Genomic DNA, 15,011 nt, shown 5'->3' on the forward strand with positions numbered 1-15,011 from the left:
ACTCTACCATTTGCTTTATGAGGTGAGGTGACCAGAAGTCTACACAATATTCCAAATGTGGTTGCACCAGAGATTTGTATAATGTACACCATTTGTAGTTTATTTTTGTAGCTGGGAATTCTTAGATGTCCCTTATACAAAAGCTTTCTCATGTTTGAGAAAGCACTCTATCAACATGAGTCCCCTGTCTGCAGAATTGTTATATCAAACAGATTTAATAATAATAATAATAATTTATTATTTATACCCCGCCCATCTGGCTGGGCCTCCCCAGCCACTCTGGGCAGCTTCCATAGAAACCAAAAATACAGTAAAATATCACATGTTAAAAACTTCCCTGAACAGGGCTGCCTTAAGATGTCTTCTGAATGTCAGGTAGTTGTTTATCGCTTTGACATCTGCTGGACGGGCGTTCCACAGGGCGGGCGCCACTACCGAGAAGGCCCTCTGCCTGGTTCCCTGTAGCTTTGCTTCTCGCAATGAGGGAACCGCCAGAAGGCCCTCAGCGCTGGACCTCAGTATCAGGACTGAACGATGGGGTAGAGACACTCTTTCAGGTATTCTGGACCAAGGCCGTTTAGGGCTTTAAAGGTCAGCACCAACACTTTGAATTGTGCTCGGAAACGTACTGGGAGCCAATGTAGGTATTTCAAGACCGGTGTTATATGGTCTCGGTGGCCGCCCCCCGTCACCAATCTAGCTGCCGCATTCTGGATTAGTTGTAGTTTCCAAGTCACCTTCAAAGGTAGCCCCACGTAGAGTGCATTGCAGTAGTCCAAGCGGGAGATAACCAGAGCATGCACCACTCTGGCGAGACAGTCCGCAGGCAGATAGGGTCTCAGCCTACGTACCAGATGGAGCTGGTAAACCGCTGGCCTTTATTGTTTATATTGTTTATTGTTATATATAACAAAAAACAATCGGCCACACACCCATTATCTGATAAAACACCTCTTCCAAGCAACATTCTCACAGCTTGCTGTTTTCTTCACCTTGTTTTCCATCAAGGTGTTTGCGGAAGAAGGTTTGAATCTGACCCCATGCATCCACCTGTGCTGCAGCATGAGCCCTGGGCTCCCCTCCCCAGATCGCTGGTCTGCCCACCAAGAGATGCATTGAAGCTGCGCACATAGGAAAATACGGAGGCTCAATATAATGTCCTGCTCCAGGATAGCAAATTATCTCAGGTTTTTCTTTTCCATGAGCCTGTAGCCGCTTGGAGGCTTCCACAGCAAAGAACTCGCTCTTAAAGTTGTGGTCATCTTGGCCTACGATGAAGAGGAAACGTCCTTCAGCCTTCTCCAGTGGAATAAAACTTTGGCGATCGGGGCCCTCAAGTGGGTTGTTCAGGACATCCAAAATGTCAGCAACACCAGACTTGTCTAATTTGATCCGCTCTGCATTGAAACCCAGAGGTGGAATTGTGATGTCCTTGTAGTGCAGTGGCACAGCTATATTGGCCACAGAGCTATTAACAGTGACTGTAACAGTGACACCCTTTAAGAAAGAGGCCATAGAGATACACAGGTCACCACCTTTTGAGTGTCCCAGCAGTCCAACTCCTGGACCTTTAACCTAAAGAGAAAGAAAGGAAAGAAAGGAAAGAAAGAAAGAAAGAAAGAAAGAAAGAAAGAAAGAGGTGAAACGAAAACAAGATACATACAGTATGTGCCCCTCCCCCCCCATGACTAAGCTGTGGGCAAAAGCTCATGCTGCTCACCCTTAGTTTGGCAAAAGAAAAAAAGCTGAGCTGAGGACCATTTCACATTTCAGAACAATTTATCACAGTGACTGCCCAAGGCTTGCCTGCTTTGGTTAATCTTTGCAGTCAAAAATGGAGAAAACTGTTGCTGTGGACTTTAACCTTTCAGTGTTTTTTTATTCCAGGAGCTTGGCACAAATAATGAATTTAAAATATTAGTGCAATACAAGTAAGCATGTGATGATCAGAGTTCAGCTCAGAGAATACTCTCAAATCAGCAATTCAACAGCTCTCAGAATAAGAATACTATGGAATATATACTTCTGCATATACAGTGGTACCTCGGGATGTGAACGGGATCCGTTCCGGAGCCTTAGATGTGCTTCAAATGTATGGTGTGGTTCTACACACAAGACTTTCCAGTTTCAAATGTAGCACCCTCAGAAGCTTGCTATTTTTGTGAAGGCTGTCCACATATGGCCCTACCTTTGGATGTTTCAGCATATAGTTCAGAGCTTCTTCAAAATACTCCAGATGAAATTCCTTCATATCTCTGGGAAGATCTTCATAAGCATAATAGGCCAATGCTAATGTTACAAAGCCATAATTGGCCAGCAGACAGGCTCGGTATTCTGGAAGTCCTCCTCCTGTTCCTGAAATATCAATGATTCCAGGAAAGGGACCATCACCTATAAAAGACAGAACGAAGTTGCATTATCTTTTTTAGACTTCTTTAGAATTCACCTTATTGAAAAGAAAGCCTAGCATGGAATCACATAATTTTAGTTTTGGAAGGGACCTTGGAGATAATTTAACTCTGACCACTTGGGTTGAAAATACCCTTGTTGATGACCCACTTTAATGGCGGGATCCTTCATAATACACTTTTCAAACCTGTTCATATTAGCAGATCAAAAGCAGAGAATGAGAGAGTTTGGAGTCTGAGATGCCAGTGAGTTGTTGTTGTTGAAACAAACCCACGTTTCCAGGGAGCAAGGCTTGCTACGAAATACAAAGGAATAGGCAAGGTACAGGGCTAGCTCAGCACCATCATTAGACACAGTAGGGCAAATAATCAATTCTCTCTCTTTACACCTTCAACTTCCGCCTCACTGTATTTGTGAAGTCTTTTAAGGTGCCACCAGACTTGTTTTATTGCCAACAAACTTCTGCAGCTCTTCCTTAATTGTGGGGTTTTTTTGTTTGCTTGCTGGGTGCCATATCTTTCTCCCTTTCTGAGCAGGAAGAAGAGGAACCAGTTTACTACAGGATGGAGAAATCCAAGCCAGGGATGTGTGTGCCCTTCCAGAAGTCGTTCACCACAACCACTCCCATGATCTCTCTGAAACTAAGCTACTCTGCCTGGGACTAACGAGTTCTTTGAAATGCAACAACACGTGGAGGAGCCGCAGCTGGCGTTGGCTCACAAAAAGTGTGCGGGTGTCAACGACACGAAGCGCAGGAGCGTCTAGAAGGCCTTAAGAAGGCCAAGCGCGGGACCAGAGACCGCCACTCACCCGGGGGCAGGAAGAGGGTGGCGCGGACCCGCCCGTCCCGCACGGGGATCCTCCGGACGCCGGCGCGCAGGAAGCCCCTCTCGTGGGCGCCCTTGGCGAGGACGCCTCCCGCGAGGCCCTCTCCGTGTCCCTCGAGCACCTCCAGCTCCAGGCGGAAGGGGCGCTGCACGTCGCGCTTCACCAGCCGCCTGAAGGGCGTGCGCGACTTCAGCGCCCACAGCAGCCCCATGGGCTCCAGGCCGGAGAAGCTGCCGCCCTCCAGCGCCGGCGAGCGGCTCATGTCCAGCTGCCCGCTGCCGTCCGCCCGGTAGCGCGCGAGCGACTCGAAAAGCTCCCCGACCTCGTCCTGCAGCGACGCCCGGAGCGTGACCTCTTGCTGGGGCCGCAGCCCCGACACCGAGATGCCCAGCGGCTCGTCGAAGAGGCTCCGGCCGGCGGGGGAGAAGTCGATGCGGGCGTCCATGAGGGAAGCGCTAGTGGAGGCGGCGCTCTGAGCGGCTCGGCTTGGGCAGCTGCCGGGGCGGCGAAAGGCGCAGCGGGGTCTGGGACGCAGGCGGAGTCCCAGGCCGCGTCCCCAGAGCAGGCGCACAAATGAGGCCATGGCAGCGGAACGAGCTGTCAGCCTCAAGCAAATCAAGCGGCGGTGCTACGTCTCATGGTTTCAAATTACACAACAATTGTTTGGAAATGAAATTCGTTTGGGGCGGAGGGAGGAGGCTGCCCTTCGCACAAGGCCTTTCCCCCTTCTGCCAAATGGTCACCGTGTAGTCCGAATCCACCGTGTCCTCTAACTCCTTCATTTAAGTCAGTGGGGTTCATGGGCGTAGCCAGGATTTATATTGCGGGTGAGGCAGGGTCAATGTCAGGGGGCCAGAACCAAGTTAGTTAAGTATTTCTATTTATTTATTTACTTGATGGGGGGTGGCAGCTTGCACCCCGTGCCTCCCTTGGCTACGTTCATGTTGGGGTTTACCAGATTTAGATCCTGAATCTGAATGGATATCCTAAAATTTAGAAAAAGTTGTTTATCCCTGAGGTGCAGGTGTAAGACTTATCTCTCTCTGTCTCTCGTTTGCTTTCCTGTTGATTGCCATATTTGTTATATGTTGAAAATTAACAAAATACTGGTTTCGGAGGAAAAGCAAAATGGCCCCTCGCTCCCCACAACCAGAGTGCTGCAGCAACTCGTGATAAAAATAAAAAATAAAGAGTAGGGAGCTCCAAATGTTAACATTCATGTTACAGGAAATTCATGTTGTAAACAGCCAGACAGACATATTGCCAGGACAAATGCCAGTGAGCAAAAGTTTGCCTTCTGTATTTATTTCATGTAATGTATAATAAATGTCAGTTTGATGCACCCAACCTGAAGCATTCTGGAGATCTTCGACTAACTTGAATGCTGAAAACTTGTGCACTCTAAGGTAGTTCAATAAATGTTACTTCACTAGCTTTGTTTCTCTCCATGTTTAAAAAAACCAACAACAACTTGTGAAACAGCAGGTTTAATACCAAACAGCCAAAGGGGACTTAGCTTGGCAGCTCTATTTAAAATCAACAAATCAAAATTGACAGAATGTGAGTACATCATTTGTAGCCTGGCAACAACTGTACACAAGTAGAAGGGAGGCCTGAAGAGACAAGAATCTGATTTCTAATGTGCATGTATTTGCGATGTGCTCCTGCTCCTACAAGAGCAGATCTGTGAAAGCCATTCTGAAAGGTTAGTACAAACTTTTCAGTCTTCATAAAGAACAAGAAAAAGAAATACCCTGGAATCCAAAGAAGCAGGGATATGAAATTGGCTGAAGTTGGGGGTGGTTCACATAAAAACAGAGATTCTTGTACAATATTGCAATGTATATTTTCCAACTAAAACTTAACAAAAGATTGCAGAGAACAAAGAAGGTGACTGCCCACAGTGGCTTGTAGTAATTTAATGTAGAGACCTAAGTTCCTAATGATTGTAATCACAACATTTAAAAAAATGATTGTTGAAAACATTTCCATACAGTAGCAGGAATTTACGTAGCATATTGTATAAATATTACTGTATTTTCTCAAGTTTAACACTCACCTTTTCTGGCCAAATTACAATGTGAAAATTAAGGGTGTGCATTAGATTTGATGGCACATTTACATTGGCCAGCAAATACATTTTTTGGTTTCAAGGTTTTGAAAATTGAGGTGCGCATTAGATTCGATGGCACATTAGACTCACGTAAATGTGGTATGTTCTGAAACATGGATGTTACTTTAAGAGAAGACAGCAAAAACATTTTGGGGCACCTTAAAGATTTACAGACTGGCTGTGTGATTAAGAAGTAAGCCCCATTAAGGCTAGTGGGGTTTCTTCTCAGGTATAGATTGCAGCCTCATTGTGGCATAAGTGTTATGAGAGGAAGTAAGCACTAAAAGAGGAAAGAACAGGGTTATAAACTAGGATAAATGCATTATTTTAATCAATAAAATTAATATTTAATGTAGTTAAAAATTCCTAATAACTCATCATGAGCAAGTTTTCTTTGAACCATAGATCCTTAAATTATTCCAGCTCATGTATTCCAGGCAGAAACAAGTCCTGCAGGGTGCAAAGCTGACAGCAATAACAGTTGCAAGTAAGAAATGTTAATAGCACTTCGGATTGGATTAGGGTACTGAAGGAAAAGCAATATTTGTGGACAAGAACTGACAATGTCAAGTGCACAATAATAGGATAGAAATCTTACCTCTTGATGCGGAAAGGGATAACTATTGTCAGCACAGTGCATGTTGTACAAGTGTAATAGTCACTTGGAAGAAAGAAAAATATTTTTTGTTTGTGTGCCAGGGCAAGTTATGCTTAGTTTAATATCAGAGATTCACAGCAGCATCCAAATGACGTTTACTTGGACTAGGACTTTTTTTTTAAGCTAGTGCTGCTGTAGCTCCAGCAGCTTCAGCAGAGCAATGGTTTAAACACAGACAGGGTAATTTGTAGGTTGTACTGTAGAGTAATAGGCTATTGAAGCAGTACTCCTAGGATCCCAAGTGCCAACATGACATGAGTTTTAACCCATTCTGGAGCATGCCTTGGTGACAAAGAGGTGACACTAGGCTGGTGAAGCAATATGATAACATAGTGAATGATAATTTCCCACTACACTCTTTCTGCTTATAAAGAGCCAGAAGTAGAGAACAGCAGATGGGCTTCATTTTGTCTGCCTTGAACAAGCCTTTTCAGATGAGATCTTCTGTATCTGTATTAGAATTGTGTTAAAATAGGTTTTTTATTGTTGTTTGACGCCCTGGGTTTCTTTGGTAGGAAGGGTAAGATACAAAATAAATCATGCATGATAGCATCTTCTCCTCCTTCCACATCACATTGCATCAACCATCAAAGGTAAATAGGTCATCATGGAGATTCAACGATACCAGTATTCTGCAGTGATAGCCTGTTTGGGGAAGAATTGTGGTGTTGGGTGTTTGCTTGAATCAGGCTTCCTCAACCTCGACCCTCCAGATGTTTTGAGACTACAGTTCCCATCATCCCTGACCACTGGTCCTGCTAGCTAGGGATCATGGGAGTTGTAGGCCAAAAACATCTGGAGGGCCGAGGTTGAGGAAGCCTGGCTTGAATCTTAAAAGAATGGTCTTTTACAATCTGATAGGGTTATTTATTTTCTCTCTGTGGTTTAGGAAAAGCTTGAGTGTCCCCTCAGAAAACAGCGGGATGTCTGTTTCTTTACACAGCCATTAAGTCTAACTTCTAAAGATTTATGAAAAGTTAGCCACTAGTGAGGAGCCTCACCAGTCTTGAAAGGATGGAAATACCAACATTTTTCAAGAGCAAAAATCCCTTCCCCCTTGAGTCTAGTCTGAAGGCCAGAGTTGACAGACACAGCTTGCCATCTCGCAAGGCAATGCTGTCTGCAATGAGGGCAAAAATGCCTTTCATGTACCAGAGAGATGTTTGTCATGCTGAAGAGCACTATTCAGAATACCGGAAACAATGCCTCCAGAATGCAGCCAAGAACCTATATTTTTCTAAAGAAGCTGTTTACCACAGAGGGGCAATGCTTCAGTCCTTTAAGGACTATGACCCCAGGGGATTGTATGATTTTTCCAGTGTCATTCAGAGAAAAGAAAGTGAAAATGTTGTTGTTAAGAAGCAAAGGCGACCAAGTAGGCTCAAACCTTTGAAGAAATTACAGTCCCTGGAAATGAAGCCAGACACGCCTCCTCCCAAGGAAACCACCGCTGATGTTCCTGTCTGCATGGAAGAGCTTATCTGGAAAGCCAAGGTAGAAAGCACACTTTCAGAGCCAAGTCTCCTGGTACCTATTCCACCTCCTCCCCCTCCTCCTTCTTGTGAACCTCCTTACACACAGGCGTTCCTGACAGAACCTCATGAGATGTTAGGAGACTTGACAATCAAGAGGTCAAAAGTAAGACCCCAGAGCACCACAGTCCATGAGCCAGATCATGGGGACCTGAGGTGGGAAGGAACAATGTTGGTGAAGTTAAACAAGGCTACAGCTCAATTCATTGTGAATAATCAGCCCACCTGGGGAGGCTGGGTTCAGGGTAAGCCACCAGGTTTCAAGAAGCAAAAATATAACTGGGAAAGCATCAGGTACGTGCTTCCTGATGAAAGTGATGTGGAATTACTGGATCAGATTCAGGCTGAGGATACAGTAGTGAAAGGTCAGATTCAAATTCAAATAGATGAAGAGAAGAAACCGGAGACACCTCTCTCTGCTTATTATTACAGGTAAGGCAAATAAATAAATACCTGTTGTACTGGAGCATCAAGCTGTGTTACATTTAGATGCTAATCTCATTATTTGGAAACATGCCTCATGGGATTGTGATCTTAGGTTTAGCCCTATAAAAAGTAAAGGGTAAAGGGACCCCTGACCATTAGGTCTAGTAGCGGACATCTCTGGGGTTGCGGCGCTCATCTCGCTTTATTGGCCGAGGGAGCCGGCGTACAGCTTCCGGGACATGTGGCCAGCATGACTAAGCCACTTCTGGCGAACCAGAGCAGCACACAGAAACGTCGTTTACCTTCCCGCCGGAGCGGTACCTATTTATCTACTTGCACTTTGACGTGCTTTCGAACTGCTATTTTGGCAGGAGCAGGGACTGAGCAACGGGAGCTCACCCCGTCACAGGGATTTGAACCGCTGACCTTCTGATCGGCAAGTCCTAGGCTCTGTGGATTAACCCACAGCGCCACCCGCGTCCCTTAGCCCTATACATTTTTGCAATAAAAGCTGCTCTTTCCCCTCACTTTTCAATGCTCATTTGAAGGATGATGGGACAAAATATGGGTTTCTGTGACACCCCGGTGAAGGCCATTCTATGGGTAATTACCGTAGCTAAGTAAAAATAAACAATGTATGATTACAAACAGTTACAAAACAGCCTAAAAATTAATAGATGAGTTTTTAAAAACGCAAAATGGACACATATGGCAGAAAGTTACTCATCCAGCTGGGAAAGCTGGTCAGAACAAAAATGCCTTCAATTGCTACTAGATATTGCAAATATTTGTTGCCCTGCTCTGAGTTACTATGGAGCAGCTTTTGAGCTCTTTGGAGCTTGAAGGAGACTTCATTACCCTGTATCCGTTTTTTCAAAGGGAACACAGAATCAGTTATTTGAGCACAGTCCGTTTTGTTCAAAACCACCATGGTGCTCTCAGAAACCTACTTAGCGACCACCAAGGCCTCATAATGTTTTAATGCATTTTTTAATGGATGGTTGCCTTCTTGGTTGGGGAAGGTGCCTGTTTTTGGGGAGTGGGCATTGCTTGCTTGTTTTACTGTGTTTTTTGTGGGAGGGTATTTTAGTTGAGGGGAGTGTGTTGCTTGTTTTGGGTGGAGGTACTGAACATTACTAGTTTTTCTTCTGTGAAATTGGTGTTTTGTGGTACCACAACACTTTCTCAGAATTCCAAAAAGGCTGGGGAACCCCTGCATTAACAGGATGACCTGGAATAGAAAAGAAACAAATAAATGGCCAGAATAACACTAGAAAACTATTGTATATATTCGTACCCCACCTTTTTCCCTGACAGGGTCTCAAGGCGGCATACAGATAAAATAAGACCAGCCAAAAACATAGAAACAATTAAACATTAATAGAATTAAAACTATCTATTTATCAATAAATACAGCACAGCATCAATCCTTTCATTAAAAGCAACCAGTTCCCAAAATCCTGTTGGATTAAGAATGTGTTCACCTGCTGGCCTCAGGTTCTCCTTTTAATAAACAAAGGTAGAGTAAAGTAGGTCACAATTCAGTAAACTCTGTCCTATTTGCAAAAGATCTTACGGGAATTATACTCTGAAGGAGGAAGAGTGTCAGATAAAAGGGGCAGTAATTTCTAAATGAAGCATTTACTACATTTGCTATGCTGTAACCCTCCCTGGGGGAAAATAAGAAATGTAGTATTATCATCAACAATGCTGCTGGTGTAAGCTGAGGTTGCTGAGATCATGTATGTAAAATGCTTTAAGCAACTTGGCAACAGCAGTTATTTTTGTATATATTGGGTCTATATAACTTGTGGCTCCCCAAGCCAAATGTGCCTGTATTGAGTGGTGTTTCTGCAGACCCTGGCAGACAGCAAAGGCATGCAATTCACTGAGGCTGGGGCTTAAGGGATGCTAACCAAGCAACCAAACAGAAAAATAATTGTTTGGTTTTTAGGGCAAGTGCCAAAAAAGCAAGAGGCTAGGCTGTTTCTCCACCATCACTCTAGATTTGCCCCCCATCTTTTTTAAAGATGGATTTTTTGCAGTGTTTACATATACTTGGCAATGGGCACGTTGGGGGGCAGAACTCTGTTTTCTGACAGGTCACACTGAGTTCTGTTCCCAAACTTGCCTGAGACCAGTGCTTTTTTCTAACAAAAATGGGGTACTCTCATTTTCCTACTCATATTGAAATACTGCCCCTCAGTGAGGCCAAACTTAGATTCACAAAATGTTGAGGGGTATGCTTACCCCTGCGTCCCCCCAGAATAAAGCACTACTTGAGACTGCTAACCTTTTATGCTAGTGTGGTCCCCCTCTGGGCTTTGCTCAAGGGCCCTTCCCAGGTACCCAAATTCTTTACTTCAAGAATTGACAACCCTACCTGGTAGGCTTCCATATGTGTGGGATGACCTGCGTTCTTGTTCTGAGTGAATTGCAAATTGTACAGTGCTCTCAGCTGGAAGTATGCTTCTCATTTCGCAGGGGGCCATCTTTCCACATGAGAGGGCGTGGTGTGGAAGATTCAGTTGATATAAACAAAACTGCAGATGATATAGCAAAGAAGGATCTCAGACATCTGGCACGTACTAAACTTCGAGAACGGCTGAGCGCCCGGGTTGGAAAGTACTCATACACTACCCAGAATGTGTTTGAACAAGAGCTCTATTTTGGTAGGTAGAACTATAATTCCTTTTGCTTAGCATTGTATAGATATGAACGATCCAAGCATTATTTGGATCCAAGATTACTTGCACAAAGATCAACTGCATTGGATCAACTGTGGGATTCATACAATCACAGCTCAATACATTTCTGGTGATGCTTGGTAGCCTGTGCATATCCTGTCATTTTTCTGCCATCCCATCCTAAGTTGCTCCCTGTCACATTTTTAAATATTATACATAGCTGAGTCCAGGAAAATTAGGAGAGAACTATTTGTATGCACTTATTTTGTGCGTTCTAATGGTCAGGGGTCCCTTTAAAAAGAGAAGGGATGCGGGTGGCGCTGTGGGTTAAACCACAGAGCCTAGGACTTGCCGATCAGAAGGTCAGTTCGAATCCCCGCGACAGGATGAGCTCCCGTTGCTCGGTCCCTGCTCCTGCCAACCTAGCAGTTCAAGAGCACTTCAAAGTGCAAGTAGATAAATAGGTACCACTCCGGCGGGAAGGTAAACGGTGTTTCCGTGCACTGCTCTACTTTGCCAGAAGCGGCTTGGTCATGCTGGCCACATGACCTGGAAGCTGTATGCCGGCTCCCTCGGCCAATAAAGCGACATGAGTGCCGCAACCCCAGAGTCGGTCACGACTGGACCTAATGGTCAGGGGTCCCTTTACCTTTACCTGTTTTGTGCGTTATTTCAGTTTTATTCTCATCTACCTTTAAAGACCTCAGCAACCTTGGGAAGGCTGAATTATAATGATCAGACTATGGCCTCCCAGTAAGCTTTGTGTCTGTGCTGTGATTTGAACTCCCCAGGACTCCCCCAAGTCTATTCTAGAGGTACAATGTGATGCACTCCAAATGTTGTGGACTACTTTTCCCATCACCTTGCCAACAAAGGTCCATATAGTTAAAGCCATGGTTTTCCCAGTAGTGATGTATGGAAGTGAGAGCTGGACTATAAAGAAGGCTGATCGCTGAAGAATTGATGCTTTTGAATTATGGTGCTGGAGGAGACTCTTGAGAGTCCCATGGACTGCAAGAAGATCAAACGTATCCATTCTTAAGGAAATCAGCCCTGAGTGCTCACTGGAAGGACAGATCATGAAGCTGAGGCTCCAATACTTTGGCCACCTCATGAGAAGAGAAGACTCCCTTGAAAAGACCTTGATCTTGGGAAAGATGGAGGGCACAAGGAGAAGGGGACAACAGAGGACGAGATGGTTGGATAGTGTTCTCGAAGCTACAAACATGAGTCTAACCAAACTGTGGGAGGCAGTGGAAGACAGAAGTGCCTGGCGTGCTCTGGTCCATGGGGTCACGAAGAGTCGGATACGACTAAACAACTAAACAACAACAACTTTTACCATGAGGTCCAGCCAGCATGGCCAGTGGTCAAGGATGATGGGAGTTGCAGTCCTCAACATCTGGAGGGCATGACATTGACTATTCTTACTGTAACCCCTACACCACACTGCCTTTCATATGCCACCATAAAGTTCTGGGCAGCAGGAACTGGATCATCCCTATCTAGTTGTGGTTCTTTTGTCTTCTGTCTGTATTTAGGATCAGCCAAAATTGTCCATCAAAAGACCAAGAAGGATCTTATTGTTATGGATAATCATTATGAATATTATAAACAGCTCCAGCAATGCTACCCAAGGCCTCCAGAGGTCTGGAGCTTCATGCCACCAAAAAAGACAGGTAAGAGGCGATTACGTACTTGTTCCATCCCACGGGTCCAAGTACAGACTGGGACAAAGAATTGACTGATGCACTGAAGGATCCAGCTGTAGGGATTCCAAAGAAAGAGGCACAGAATACCAGAGTGATCACTTCTAGGGCTTTAGGATAAGAGACATGTCAAGAAACTTACATACAGCAATGCAGGATTCCTTGTCGTGCCTCTCCACTCTGTCTTTGGGTGACTAGGAAGGAAAGCAGCATGGGAAGGGGGGGAGGCAGACAGACGGACGGAGGGAAGAGGAGGGGAGGTGGAGCAGAGCAGGTGGACCCTGATGGCCACAGAGGAAGTCACCAACGGTGTGTGAAAGGCAATGACAAGCAAACTTTTGAGTTTCTGGTCTATGGTCTCTCCTGACTTTGGAGGTGTTGATACAGCTCCTTGCCAAGGGCACAAGGGAGCCAAGGTACACCTCCGCCTATTCAGTGTTTTCTGAGATGGATCACTCCTCCTGCTCTCTACACAGGGAGGGCCATATTAATCTTTATACTGCATTCTTCTACCTTTCAGTGGGAAGCTCCCCTCCCCTCAGTTATCTCCTCCACCTCCATCATTCTGCCTGGACACTGAGGTCCAGCGCCGAGGGCCTTCTGGCGGTTCCCTCGCTGCGAGAAGCCAAGTTACAGGGAACCAGGCAGAGGGCCTTCTCGGTAGTGGCGCCTGCCCTGTGGAACGCCCTCCCACCAGATGTCAAAGAGAAAAATAACCACCAAACTTTTAGAAGGCATCTAAAGGCAGCCCTGTTTAGGGAAGCTTTTAATAGGTTATTGTATTTTAGTGTTTTGTTGGAAGCTGCCCAGAGTGGCTGGGGGGGACCCAGCCAGATGGGCGGGGTATAAATAAGAAATTATTATTATTTTATTATTATTATGGCAGTGGTGGGCCTTGGGGTCTCAAATTTCAGCATGCCCTGTGTGATGGCAAAATTTGGCATGCCCCACCCCTCACCTTCCGTAGCCTCCTGTGGTGCTCCTGAGGCTCCTTGCCCAGTACAACCAAACTGGTCACACTCCCCTAAATCCGCCTCTGGTTGTGGTCCTGTCTCCTCTGCAGGAACAGGACTTTTGGGGAGCTCTAGTTCCTTACAAAGCCAATTGTTGTTCCTTCTGCTTTACTTTCCCTATACTAAATAGGATTGAAAGAGAACCTGGCTGTTTTTTTTAAAAAAAACCTTAATTGTTTTCACAAAGCGAATTAATTTTCCTAATAATAAAAATCCTTAATTGATTGGTCTGGTTTGACTTACTTGAGTTACTTTATTGTTGGACCATCAGCCATCTTTCTCAATTATTTTATAAGCTAGTGCTGCAAATCTCCACATGTGAGCTGGTAGTATTTTCAAGGTTGAAATAGTCTCGGTGTTTAACCCTGTTCCAGTTTTTCTTTCTGTGTCTGTTCATGTCATTGTTGGCAAGGGTTAGTATGGATTGCTACTAACCAATTTCCACTGAAACGCTGCTGGTTCAGTTCATAGGGTGCAGAAGGGAGCCATCCATTGGGCAGCGCTTCCCTCTGTCATCGAACACTTCACCAAAGGGAGCGAAACCGAATCCCTTGAACCAGCTAAAAGAGAGAGAAGATATTTGTACGGAGAGACTGATCTGGATTTGTCTGAGGAAATCTGTATCCGTAAGACTATGCTGGAACAGTGGAAGGCTGCTTGGAAATACGGTGGGTATTTTATTTTCCATAGGCCATTAAAATAACGACTGTTTTCCTACTGATTATCATTACTATGGCCAATAGTGGTTAGATGACATAACTAACTTGTTTCATTAGATCAGCTGATAAAAGCTTGCAAACTCACATATTTGCAATGGATATTCACACCTATGGGTTTTATTGTGACATTTTTCTTCCCTTTTTTGTAAATATTTTTAATTAATTTTCAAGTAATAATATTCTAATTGGTAACAAATCAGATCAAATCTTGCTACTTCATAAAACAAACATTAAAGCCAGTTATACATTCCAAATTAAAAAATTTCAAGGGGACTTCCCATGTTCTGGATGTCTGGAGAAAATCTCTTTCAGTTATTCCTGCATTCATCTCTCTTGTTTCCCCCCAGTTTAATAAGTCCTATCTTAACCCATTGTTTTATCTTCACAGTCCTGGTGTATGATACTATATCATGTCCAACAAATCCATATTTCTATTAACATGCAGGAGGCAGTTTATTCTATGTTGTTTTCCTTCAGTTGATTTTCAGCATAGTCCTCTCAGTGGCCCCATCTTTCATGTCACTATTTTATCTTTCAGGCTCTGGGCTCTCTCCCAACTCTCTCAGCACATGCCAACTCTCCTTCTTTTGATAGGATTTATGGCGCAGCAATCTTTGAGTTTTTAATGAGTTAGTATTCCAAATATGAGTCTCCCATGGTGTTCCAAATTAGTGTTCCAAGTTAGTGTTCCAAATGTGAATCTTCCATCAAAAAGCAATGCCATGGGGTATATTTCAATAATTGTTTGGTGATTGTTTAGTTTAGCTCCTCTAAGATCCAAGCCAGCCAAAATCAAAGATTCACCCTCACTTTCACATTATACCATATATTAAAAAGAAAACTCCATGCAAGCAAATACAGGTGTTTTATGTGACATATTGCCCCAATTATGATCTGTTGAATGTCCTCAGCTCCCC

General features: G+C 44.4%; 2 protein-coding genes across 6 annotated transcripts in view; one reads left to right on the forward strand and one right to left on the reverse strand.

Moving 5' to 3' along the window:
• Positions 1–885: 885 nt before the first annotated feature.
• LOC310709431 (acyl-coenzyme A thioesterase 1-like) lies at positions 886–4,666 on the reverse strand. Its single transcript, XM_083509101.1, has 3 exons — positions 3,220–4,666; positions 2,189–2,391; positions 886–1,575 (listed from the first exon to the last, which is right to left on the reverse strand). The coding sequence occupies exons 1-3, from the start codon at positions 3,818–3,820 to the stop codon at positions 970–972; spliced, it is 1,410 nt and encodes a 469-aa protein (XP_083365227.1). The 5' UTR covers positions 3,821–4,666; the 3' UTR covers positions 886–969.
• A 174-nt stretch (positions 4,667–4,840) lies between these two features.
• Positions 4,841–15,011, forward strand: part of HEATR4 (HEAT repeat containing 4) — a 54,205-nt gene continuing 44,034 nt past the window's right edge. For 2 of the 5 annotated variants that reach the window (XR_014526947.1, XM_083506446.1), the window contains exons 1-6: positions 4,852–4,942; positions 5,756–5,837; positions 6,898–7,972; positions 10,451–10,638; positions 12,195–12,332; positions 13,840–14,043. Coding sequence is in view for 4 of the 5 variants with exons in the window: in XM_083506446.1 (XP_083362572.1) it covers positions 7,023–7,972; positions 10,451–10,638; positions 12,195–12,332; positions 13,840–14,043 (1,480 nt within the window). In the remaining variant the exon portion in view is untranslated. Of the gene's footprint in view, positions 4,943–5,755; positions 5,838–6,897; positions 7,973–10,450; positions 10,639–12,194; positions 12,333–13,839; positions 14,044–15,011 lie in introns of all 5 variants that reach the window. The other 3 variants (XM_083506448.1, XM_083506447.1, XM_083506449.1) reach the window with 3 other exon arrangements.

Source organism: Podarcis liolepis, assembly GCF_965112155.1.
Source record: "Podarcis liolepis genome assembly, chromosome: 1".
Classification (NCBI taxonomy): Eukaryota; Metazoa; Chordata; class Lepidosauria; order Squamata; family Lacertidae; genus Podarcis; species Podarcis liolepis.